General features: G+C 39.7%; 1 protein-coding gene across 4 annotated transcripts in view; it reads right to left on the reverse strand.

Moving 5' to 3' along the window:
• ANO4 (anoctamin 4) overlaps positions 1-12,757 on the reverse strand; it is a 356,708-nt gene that overhangs the window by 193,289 nt on the left and 150,662 nt on the right. For all 4 annotated transcript variants that reach the window (XM_040234899.1, XM_040234898.1, XM_040234897.1 and 1 more), the window contains 2 exons: positions 6,319-6,455; positions 1,803-1,961 (listed from right to left, as the gene is read on the reverse strand). In XM_040234899.1, the coding sequence (XP_040090833.1) occupies positions 1,803-1,961; positions 6,319-6,455 (296 nt within the window). The remainder of the gene's footprint in view (positions 1-1,802; positions 1,962-6,318; positions 6,456-12,757) is intronic.

The raw sequence follows: 12,757 nt of genomic DNA on the forward strand, positions 1-12,757 counted from the left end.
TGTCTAACATACTCTGGTCAACTCTGGACTACACAGCAAAACTGCACGTTAGAAGGCAGAGTAACCCTCCTTAGCCACCCACTCTAATTCTGGCAGCTGAATATTGCAGTACAGAAGACTTTCAGGAAACATATTGGAGAGCTGTCAACTCTTTAGTAATGTACATTATTTGTTCAAGTATTAGGCTTTTTGAGTTTTAACTTCAAAGTCATGAAATGACACTGAAAAGACCTACACAAAAGAAGCCCCAGAAATGGACAGAACAATGATGAAGCTTAAAATATAAATCTTTCATTAACTGAACAAAGCTACTTAGTTTTAACAGGAATCAAAACTTTGACACAGTCAGAATGGATCACAGGAAGGACTTTCGTTAGATCAGGCGGCAATTCAGATCTTTTATTTTTTTATATAAAAATTCTGAAACAGAATAAAACATTAGGAAATGAGTTTTAGGGATAAAATATTACTGTACTATTAATGTTAAGAAAAGAATACATAACTGTCTACTGGATACCAACATACAACTTATCTAAAGAACAAGGTTTACCAAATGTATATTCCAGTGGGTATAGGAAAGATTTTCCAGAATCCCACAAAAATGGAAAAAGCAACATATTTAATCCTGTTTGTTGCTCCAGGGGAAACTCCAACTGAAGCAGTCTTTTGAGCAATCTGCTTCCACTTTCCTGGGAATGAGAACCTGTTCCCTTAAGGCCATACTCATCTCACCGTTTTTCTAATTCTCTTTTTGGAGACATTCCAGAAAAGCACTGCTTCTATTTTATAAATGCTCCAGGGTTGAGGCTAGTTGAACAGAACTGAAAAAAACCCTATTTATCAGAAGAGTCCCAGGAACAGCATGCAACCTTTCCCGTACAAAGAAAACAGGGATGCCTGACTTCAAAGACCCATCCTTCAGCCTTGAAGAGAAGAATCAGAAGCAAACACTTTTAATTGCAACATGTTCTTCTTGACTATGAAAAACTCCAGAAGCTGTGCACAATGTTTAGGGAAAATGTGAGAGGAGTTATGTAATCTGGCAAACAGGGCCAAGTTCTAGAAAAGTGCGCAGCGTTTCTGGGTACACAACAGTCCCACTGCAGATTATGATCAGAGGCCTGGCTGGGTCTCTTATAGCTTGCTCAAAACTCCCCCTGTGGTGGAGGAGGGAAGAGGGAAGAGTAAATACTGATAAGGTAACCCCTGAGTTTGGGAATCTGACAAAACATCCTGAACGTCTCTTAAAACCAGAATCACTTTGTTAAGTCTCAGCTGGTTTTGGCCAAATCAGCCAGTCTCTTCCGGTGAGTGAGGATACCCAAACTCATGATGCTTCCTGAAATGTAAGAACAGCCTCTAGGGTCAGCTGATTGCATTTTATCCAGTTTTTTTTTTTTTTTTTTTTAATCCATGCAAATATCGGGTTGGCCAGAAAGTTCATTCAGGCTTTCTGTAAGATGGTACAGAAAACCTGAATGAACGTTTTGGTGAATCCAATAGAACCCACCGTTAACATACAGAGGCAGCAGATGTAGGAAGTCAGGTAAAATAACACTTTGAAAAAAATCAATTTAATTGGAATATTTTGATTTTTATGAAACCTTTGGATATCAAAATGCTCTCAAAGGCAAATTGTGCTGCAGAAGTCTAATTGCAGGAAAATTCTCCATACGCCGCAGATTGGCAAAGCCTCAGAAAATGAAATATTCAGTTACTCTACTAACTGCTTATTTTTTAAATTATCTCTTGATATGAACTGACGTATATATATACTTTTCTCATTCAGGCAAACCATTTACCTCTTTCTCCATTTGTAATCCTTCTGCTCTAATATTTCTTTCAAATACTTCTCTCTTTTCCATCTGGGGGTTGGATTTTCTGTACACAAGAATGTAGTCAATTCGACATTTTCCGTCTCTGAAGTAAAGGCCATTTAATTTGTTTTTTTCTGGTACTGTCTGCACACAAAGAGAAAGGGACCAGTGTAAGACACTCAAAACTGAGCCTTGACTGAGTAATGTTAAAGAATAACTAAAACTAAATGAATTTTCCTTGTGTTTTATCAAAATTACACTTTTATTAATGAAAAATGCAAACAGAACACAAAATAAAAGTCAAAAAAAGCATTCAGTCTAATGAATAAAACTTAAAGATACCCAACTATATCAAAAGTTGCCAAGGATGTGGAGCAACTGACATTCTACAGGTGAGAGTGAAAACTGATATATTAACACTGGAAAACACTAACATCATCATGTAAAATTGAACACTGGCATCAGTTCAGTTCAGTCGCTCAGTCATGTCTGACTCTTTGCGACCCCATGAATCGCAGCACGCCAGGCCTCCCTTCCATCACCAACTCCTGGAGTTCACTCAGACTCACGTCCATCGAGTCGGTGATACCATCCAGCCATCTCATCTTCTGTCGTCCCCTTCTCCTCCTGCCCCCAATCCCTCCCAGCATCAGAGTCTTTTCCAATGAGTCAACTCTTTGCATGAGGTGGAAAGTATTGGAGTTTCAGCTTAGCATCATTCCTTCCAAAGAACACCCAGGTCTGATCTCCTTTAGAATGGACTGGTTGGATCTCCCTGCAGTCCAAGGGACTCTCAAGAGTCTTCCCCAACACCACAGTTCAAAAGCATCAATTCTTCGGTGCTCAGCTTTCTTCACAGTCCAACTCTCACATCCATACATGACTACTGGAAAAACCATAGCCTTGACTAGACAGACCTTTGTTGGCAAAGTAATGTCTCTGCTTTTGAATATGCTATCTAGGTTGGTCATAACTTTCCTTCCAAGGAGTAACTTCCAGATGTTCAAGCTGGTTTTAGAAAAGGCAGAGGAACCAGAGATCAAATTGCCAACATCCGCTGGATCATCGAAAAGCAAGAGAGTTCCAGAAAAACATCTATTTCTGCTTTATTGACTATGCCAAAGCCTTTGACTGTGTGGATCACAATAAACTGTGGAAAATTCTGAGAGAGATGGGAATACCAGACCACCTGACCTGCCTCTTGAGAAACCTATATGCAGGTCAGAAAGCAACAGTTAGAACTGGACATGGAACAACAGACTGGTTCCAAATAGGAAAAGGAGTACGTCAAGGCTGTATATTGTCACCCTGCTTATTTAACTTGTATGCAGAGTATATCATGAGAAACATTGGGCTGGAAGAAGCACAAGCTGGAATCAAGATTGCCAGGAGAAATATCAATAACCTCACATGTGCAGATGACACCACCCTTATGGAAGAAAGTAAAGAGGAACTAAAAAGCCTCTTGATGAAAGTGAAAGAGGAGAGTGAAAAAGTTGGCTTAAAGCTCGACATTCAGAAAACTAAGATCATGGCATCTGGTCCCATCACTTCATGGGAAATAGATAGGGAAACAGTAGAAGCAGTGTCAGACTTTATTTTTTGGGGGGCTCCAAAATCACTGCAGATGGTGATTGCAGCCATGAAATTAAAAGACGCTTACTCCTTGGAAAGAACATTGGCATATATAACCCTAATAAATTCCTGACAAACCAGGAAATGTGTATATGAATGTTCACAGCAGCATTATTCATAAGAGAAAATATTTTAAATGGGAATCAATGCATATCAGTGAATAGGTGAACATAAATACATTGTATAGTCATATAGTAGAATATTATACAGCAGGGAAAAAGACCTAATGGTGCATCTTAAAGTAAGCAAAATCTTAAAAACAACATTGACAAAAGAAAAGCAAGTCAGAGAAGACTTTATAGTGCATGATACCATTTTTTACAAAACACAAAACAAAATCAATGCAAAATAATTTGTTAAGGCTACATATGTATGCATGGTAAAATGATTTTTAGAGCAAGGTAGTAAAAAATGCAAAAATTCAGAAAGACAGTCCATCTGGTAGGGGAGAAGGATGCGACTACATGTAGTTTGATGGTTTTAGTAATACTTTTTAGTCAGTGTCTCTCAAACTTTTTTCCCCACCATAGTAAATATTTTTCTTTGTGATATTTGTGTATACAGTTATGAACAGCACAAGGATTAAATCTGCTTGTAACTTATAGTCAGAGCAGGGTCTTCATATCCATGGTTTCTCCACATTGTGGTTGCAACCACATACTATATAGTACTATAATATCTATTATTGAAAAACATCAACAGATAGATGGACCCACATAGCTCAAACCCACATTATTCAAGGGTCAACTGTAAGTGTAAACACACAGAAAATTTGAGATCACAGTATGTATCAGTTTCTACAAAGCAGTATGAAGAAAGAAAATATGCCAGACGTCCAAGGCTATTGCTAGAGTCCATATTCTCGCAGCAGTGCTATGCATGCAACCTCATTCAAAAGGAAAATCTCAGCTGGGAGAGATGGAAATAACATGTCTCATACCTGGACAGGTATTTATAACTGATGATCAATCTTCACCATTTCTGGCTTCTGCTCAGAAGCCCACCCAAATAAACACTTTCTTAGCAATCATCTGCCAGGCAAGGGAACTATTCAGTAGATTTAGCACATTACCATCTATCTGCAAAACCAGCCGAGGCTTCAAGAGAAGGTTTAGCCCTAATCTCCCGGAGACTGTTCAATCACCTCTAAATTAAGGGGATTAGACTAGCTGCTTTGTGAGGTGCCTTTCAAGGTCCTTCCTTTGTGTCATATTATGGTATCCAAAGTTTCTGTGTGAAGAAATGCTGACAGAATGAGTTTTTTTCTTAAAATACACTCACACAGAGATAAGTAGTATACGGCATTTATAGAAAGAGGTCTGGGAGGTTTGACAGAAGTAAACAATTTTTCCTGCTCAAAGGTGTTATCCTTTCGATGGCTAACAGCCTCTGGAATAACAACAGCATTAAGAATACACAATAAATTAATGACTCGGATCTGTGTTCCTATTACCCAAACCTAGTGCATATACAACTGTCAGTCGCTTAGTCACGTCTAACTCTTTGTGACCCCGTGGACTGTAGCCTACCAGGCTCCTCTGTCCTTGGAATTCTCCAGGCAAGAATACTGGAGTGGGTAGCCATTCCCTTCTCTAGGGGATCTTTCTGACCTAGCGATCGAACCTGGGTTTCCTGTATTGCAGGCAGATTCTTTACCTACCATCTGAGCTTCAAAATCACTGCAGATGGTGATTGCAGCCATGAAATTAAAAGATGCTTGCTCCTTGAAAGAAAAGCTATGACCAACCTAGACAGCATGTTAGAAAGCAGACATTAGTTTGCCAACAAAGGTCCGTCTAGTCAAAGCTATGGTTTTTCCAATAGTCATGTATGAATGCGAGAGTTGGACTATAATGAAAGCTGAGTGCTGAAGAATTGATGCTTTTGAACTGTGGTGTTGGAGAAGATTCTTGAGAGTCCCTTGGACTGCAAAGAGATCCAACCAGTCCTTCCTAAAGGAAATCAGTCCTGAATATTCATTGGAAGGATTGATGCTGAAGCTGAAACTCCAATGCTTTGGCCACCTGATGTGAAAAGCTGACTCATCTGAAAAGATCCTGATGGTGGGAAAGACTGAAGGCAGGAGGAGAAGCAAATGACAGAGGATGAGATGGTTGGATGACATCACTGACTCAATGGACATGAGTTTGAGTTAACTCTGGGAGTTGGTAACGGACAGGGAGGCCTGGTGTACTGCAGTCCATGGGGTTGCAAAGAATTGGACACGACTGAACTGAACTGAGCCACTAGGAAAGCCCATATACAAAGTGCATATACAAAGAAGATACTAAGCTCCACTGAGACACAGCTGAGCAATAGCAAATACTTTTAACAAAATACTTTTTTTTCCCCCAAAAAATAACACATGAACAGATGGTCTGTTTATAATTGCAATGAGTTTCTGTAATCGTAGTTTCCAGATTACAGAGGCGAATGGGAACTCAAAGAGGCTTCAGACAACACAGTCTACTGAGAGCTGGTCCACTTTACATCATTGTTCCACATTATGGGAGATTTCAACAGGGAATCCATTCTTGTAAAGCTAACTTTTGAGTAGTTAGCCATACTAAAATGTAAATCATTTTAAAATGATGAGTGTTTTTAAAAATCTTCTTTGTATAAGCTAAATGCCTTTAGCTATAAGAGAAGTGCATGACCCACTGAAAGTCTGTTTTGAGCTAGGTAGATTTCAGATTCCTGAAATGTGCTAGACGCCCAGAGGTTTTCAAAAGCGTGTGAGACTTCACCCCTTTTCCCCCAGGAGCCCCCAGTTCAATGAGATGACTTTAAACAATCCACTGGAATAGGCTTCTCCAGTTCTGGCCTGGATTAAGAATTTTGTTTTTATGAAATGGCATACTCTTACCTCTCCCCCGGCTTCCAACCTGCTAGCATCATCTGAAGTACTGGTAAGATTTCCAGGGTGAAGAAGAGAGTCGTCATCTTTGCAAGGACTGTTGACAGCTTCTAATTCATCGAAAAGAATATTGACATCCTTGGCCACTAGAACCAAAGTAAATACATTACAAGTCAAGTCAAGAATCTGGGATCTTAAAAGCAATACTAAAAGTAAAGACATCTCCCTCCGGCTTCATAGTTTTTCATTGTTTCAATGACACCTTGAATGACAGATATATTATTTCCAAAGAAAAATGGACGTCAAATGTAAAATGTGTTTAACCAAATAGTGCCTCCATTAGGGCAAGGTAAAAGACAATGTGAAGTAAAGTGAAGTATCTCCACAATATAATTTGTCTTCCATGATAACAGGAAGTGTTGTTTTGTTTAGCTTTCCTTCATATAGTTGTTTAGCATGGGTTATTTAAGACTTCAAAGAACTCATTCTGCATATTTTTTAAAGTTTTTAATTGGAAGATAATGGCTTTACAAGGTTGTGCTGGTTCCTGATGTACAACAAAGTCAATCTGTTGTTAAGTATACATACGTTCCCTTCCTCTTAAGCCTCCTTCACACCCACCCCCCATCCCGGTCATCATAGAGCACCAAGCCGAGTTCCCTGTGCTGTAGAGCAACTTTCCACTAGCTATCTGTTTTACACGGGGTAGTGTGAATATGGGCTTCAGGGCTACTGTCTCAGTTCGTTCCACCCTCTCCGTCCCCCACTGTGTCCACAAGTCAATTCTCTACGTCTGCATCTCTATTGCTGCCCTACAGACAGGTTCATCAGTCTCATTTTTTCTAGATCACATACATATGTGTTATTATATTCATTTTTATCTTTCTGACTTACTTCACTCTGTATAATAGGGTCTAGGTTCATCCACCTGACTACAACTGACTCAAATTTGTTCTTCTCTACGGCTTACTAAGACACGACTGAACAACTGAACTGAACTGAAGGCTCAGTAATATTCCATTGTATATATGTACAGCAACTTAAGATCTCATTTTGTATTGGAGAATACAAAAAACAAAAATGTTTTGTTTTCATTTAAATGCTTCCATGTCTTATCTACTATAAATAGGGTTGCTATGAACACTGGGGTGCGAGTATCTTCAAATTACAGTTTTTGTCTTTTCCGGATATATGCCCGGGAGTGGGATCACTGGATCATATGACAACTTTTAGTTTTTTTTAAGGAACCTCCCTTCTGTTCCTCACAGTGGCTGCACTTACTTACATTTTCACCAACAGGGGAGGAGGGCTTCTGCGACTCCACACCCTCTCCAGCATTTATTGTTTGTAGATTTTTTGATGATGGACATTCGGACCAGTGTGAGGTGATACTGTATTGTAGTTCTGATTTGCATTCTCTAGTAATTAGCAATGTTGAGCATCTTTTCATGTGCCTGTTGGCCATCTGTATGTCTTCTTTGGAGTAATGTCTATTTAGGTCTTCAACCCATTTTTTGATTCAGTTTTTTTTTATATACTGACCTGTATAAATCTGTTCATGTATTTTGGAAATCAAGCTTTTGCTAGTCATATTACTTGCAAATATTTTCTTTTGAGTTCACAGGTTGTCTTCTCATTTTGTTTATGGTTTTCTTTGCTGTGCAAGTTTTTAAGTTTAATTAAGTTCATTTGCTTATTTTTGCTTTTGGGGTCCCTTCTATACTGACTTAAATTTTAGAACAACATTGAAGTTCACTTTTTCTTTGATGCTTTTTTTAAAAAATCATTTATTTATTTATTTATTTTTACTTTACCATATCGTATTGGTTTTGCCATACATCAACAAGAATCCACCACGGGTGTACACGTGTTCCCCATCCTGAACCTCCCTCCCACCTCCCTTCCTGTACCATCCCTCTGGGTCATCCCAGTGCACCAGCCCCAAGCATCCTGTATCATGCATCGAACCTGAACTGGAGATTCGTTTCTTATGTGATATTATACATGTTTCAATGCCATTCTCCCCAATCATCCCACCCTCTCCCTCTCCCACAGAGTCCAAAAGACTGTTCTATACATCTGTGTCTCTTTTACTCTCTTACATACAGGGTTATCGTTACCGTCTTTCTAAATTCCATATATATGCATTAGTATACTGTATTGGTGTTTTTCTTTCTGGCTTACTTCACTCTGTGTAATAGGCTCCATTTTCGTCCACCTCATTAGAACTGATTCAAATGGATTCTTTTTAATGGCTGAGTAATACTCCATTGTGTATATGTACCACAGCTTTCTTATCCATTCATCTGCTGATAGACATCTAGGTTGCTTCCATGTCCTGGCTATTATAAACAGTGCTGTGAAGAACATTGGGGTACACATGTCTCTTTCAATTCTGGTTTCCTTGGTGTGTATGCCTAGCAGTGGGATTGCTGGGTCATAGGGCAGTTCTATTTCCAGTTTTTTAAGGTATCTCCACACTGTTCTCCATAGTGGCTGTACTAGTTTGCATTCCCACCAACAATGTAAGAGGGTTCCCTTTTCTCCACACCCTCTCCAGCATTTATTGCTTGTAGACTTTTGGATCACAGCCATTCTGACTGGCGTGAAATGGTACCTCATTGTGGTCTTGATTTGCATTTCTCTGATAATGAGTGATGTTGAGCATCTTTTCATGTGTTTGTTAGCCATCTGTATGTCTTCTTTGGAGAAATGTCTGTTTAGTTCTTTGGCCCATTTTTTGATTGGGTCATTTATTTGTCTGGAATTGAGCTGCAGGAGTTGCTTGTATATTTTTGAGATTAGTTGTTTGTCAGTTGCTTCATTTGCTATTATTTTCTCCCATTCCGAAGGCTGTCTTTTCACCTTGCTTATAGTTTCCTTTGTTGTGCAGAAGCTTTTAATTTTGATTAGGTCCCATTTGTTTATTTTGGCTTTTATTTCCAGTATTCTGGGAGGTGGATCATAGCAGATCCTGCTGTGATTTATGTCGGAGAGTGTTTTGCCTATATTTTCCTCTAGCAGTTTTATAGTTTCTGGTCTTACATTTAGATCTTTAACCCATTTTGAGTTTATTTTTGTGTATGGTGTTAGAAAGTGTTCTAGTTTCATTCTTTTACAAGGGGTTGACCAGTTTTCCCAGCACCACTTGTTAAAGAGATTATCTTTTCTCCATTGTATATTCTTGCCTTCTTTGATGCTTTAAAAATAACTAAAGATTTTTAACCTATCAGAAGCTGCTGACTAGTATAATTCATAGAAGACTGACTTCTATTTACCCAAGCATATAAGAGTATCCATTCTTTCATTCAAAAAATTTTAGAGGTGTGCACACTGTGACAGGCAGAGATGTGTAGTGACCGAATCTTGGTGAATAAAAGTGATGAGTCTTCTTGCCCTTTTGGTAATAACAAAACAAATAATCAAAGAAATGTGAAGTGTGGTGAGTGATATGAAGAACAAGAGTGTAACGGGGTGGCCAGGATCCAAGTGTGTGATTTTTGGCAATTCATTTAACTGCAAGTTTTTAATCTGTAAAATAAAATTGACACAGGAATAAAATGAACATTTATCGCTTACTGTAGCAGGCTAAATTATGACCCCCAAAGGTAACCTAATCCCTGGAATGTATGACTGTATAAAGTTATATGGGAAAAGGGACTTCATAGATGCAATTAAGTCAAGGATCTTAAATTGGGGAGATTATCCAGGATTATATACATAGGGCCATGTAATTACAAGAGAGACAGGAGGGTCAGAATCAGATAAAGACACTGGAAGATATGATGCTTCTGAGTCTGACAACAGAGGACAAGGTCACAAGTCAAGGAATGCAGGGGTGGCCCTAGAAGATAGAAAAGGCAAGAAAGCAGATTCTCCCCCAGAACCTCTAGAAGGAACACAGTCTTGCCGACACCTTGAAGATGTCTGACCTTCAGAACTGTAAGATAAGAAATCTCTGCTGTTTCAAGTTACTAAGTTTGTGGTAATTTGTTACAGCAGCAAAAAAAAAGAGGAACTAACATTTATTAGAGGTTTTTAAGCTGTGAGGCTACAAATGAAAAACATCAATGTCTTTTCATACAACCAAGGCTTAAGAGCATCTACACCTGACCAGGTGCTCAATTAGAAGCACTGACATTTTTGAGGAAGCACAGTATGTTGTGGGAGGTGTCAAGGTCAAAGACCATTTCCCTGACCACCCAATGTAAAGAAGCTGCCCTTCACCCAGGTACCCTCCATCTCCTCTCTCTGCTCATTTCCTTCCCACCATGTGTCACAGTCTGAATTATTTATTCATTTGTTTTCTTAAATGCTGGATATCTACCCAGCATTAGAACTTAAGTTCTATGCTGGATTAGAACTTAAGTTCCAAAAGAACAGGGACCCTGTCTGTGTTGACTGGTATACATTGATCCAGGCAAGGAGTAAGCCCTCAACTCATTTTTGTTGAATAACAGCCAATGTAGGAGATGAGACGTAAGTGACCCAAGTTTAATCCCTGAGTTGGGAAAATCCCCTGGAGGAGGGCACAGCAACCAACTCCAGTGTTCTTGTCTGGAGAATCCAAGGGGCAGAGGAGCCTGGCGGGCTACGGTCCATGGGGTCTCAAAGAGTTGAACATGACTGAAGTGACTTTGCATGCACCCACACAGAATGACCTCAAAGTGGTCACTGTCTAATGATGTGTGAGAGTAGTTTTCTTCACTGTTCTATGACTCTGGGACCATGCATATATGTTTCTCCTAATGCAACTCTTACAAGCCAGGAGCTCCATCATTTCAAGTAGATATTGATTACATTTTCACGGAGATGATGAGTTTCTACGGGTTATATCTGAATAGGATCAAAATATTCTTTTAACATGGGAAGACCTGATTACTATTTCAAACTTCACCGCTTAGCTGTGAGAATTTGTGCTCCCATTTCCTCACTGGTGAGACAGGTATAGAAACCTTCTCTAAGGGTGACTAAGAAGATTATGTGAGATAATGAGCATGTCAGCAGGGTGGCTGACATATGGCAAATGCATGAGAAATGTTGGGTTTGTCAATTTTAGACTCTGGGACCTTGAGTCAGCACTTGAGCGTTATCAATGCAAAAAGGCCTAGGAAGCATTTACAAGCTAGGGTGGTTGTTCAGAGGGATGGACTGGGATGAGATGTGAGATAGAGAGGGATGCTAAAGGTGACAAACACTGAGATTCTTGTTATGGTGACTGGCCCTCATTGGGGAGAAACTTGAATATTCATTCATTCATCCTATGCTTTTGCCAAGATAGAAAATTACCAGATTATCTTCCACCAGTATCACCTTCTGGTGTTGGCACAACCTGTTCAAGAAAGCTTTTGACATCTATGATTCTCAACTGGCCCCAAACTGTCACCCTGAAGGCATCTCGTATGTTCTAGGAGGAATTTGTTCTCACAGGGTGGTGCCAGTCATATCGAGCGGGGAGAATCCAGGGATGCTGGTAAACATCCTACAGTGCCCAGAACAGCCCTTATAGTGAGTTCTCCAGCCCAAATGGTAATGGTGCTGAGGTTGAGAGGTTCTGCTTTGCATTAAAGGTCCAACTATTTTATTCTAGAGGGACCAGTGAATTTGGGAAAAGGGAGAGAAGCCCTTTGCTTTCTACTGCTGCCCATCAGAATTACTGTCTGGAAGCTATTAATATAACAGGACTGATGCTACCTGAGTGCTCAAGGGAAATCAGTATGTCTCTGATTTTTAGAGAATGAATGATATGAAGGTACCATTATCACCTGCCAGTAACTCAAGAGCTTCAGCGAAGATAAGAAATGAAGTGTCAGAAAACGCTCAGCTAAACACGCGATCAGTAAGAAGACTGCAGAGCATGTAAACACTCCACAGAAGACAGAAGGAACGTGTGACCTTCATCAGTGTTTCACCATTGTCACGGATAGATCCGCTGTTAACTACCACACAATTGTGAGGAACTGAGTACAATCCCCTTTGATGGAAACTTTCATTCTTTTAAAGAAAATAACCTCCAACTGTGAAGTTAAGCAATTTTTAGAAATCTATTCATTCAATAAGTATTTATTGGAACCTATGCTGTCCAGAAACTGGGGTCCAAGTACTGGACATGACAGGCGGGACCCCTGCCCTCCAAGAGCTCCTGGTCCAGCCAAGGCAGAAGCAGGACCTCTCCCTCCTCGGCGACAGACGCGACAAAGCTCCTCTTCATCCAAACAAGGTCACTTGTTAATACATCCCATCGCCTCCCTCATACATTGTTTCTCAAATTAAGAAATGTTTGGTAATTATCTGCCTGGTTGAATTCTGTGATTAGGCAATTAAATAAGAAAGAGAGCCAAATGTTCTGAGGAGTCAATTAAGAATGATGAGAGAGAGAGGAGGGAGAGAAGGATGAAGGGAAGGGGAGGGAGAAGAGAGAGAGAGGGAATGCAAAAAATCCTGTTCT

This window comes from Oryx dammah, unplaced genomic scaffold, assembly GCF_014754425.2.
Source record: "Oryx dammah isolate SB20612 unplaced genomic scaffold, SCBI_Odam_1.1 HiC_scaffold_29, whole genome shotgun sequence".
NCBI lineage: Eukaryota > Metazoa > Chordata > Mammalia > Artiodactyla > Bovidae > Oryx > Oryx dammah.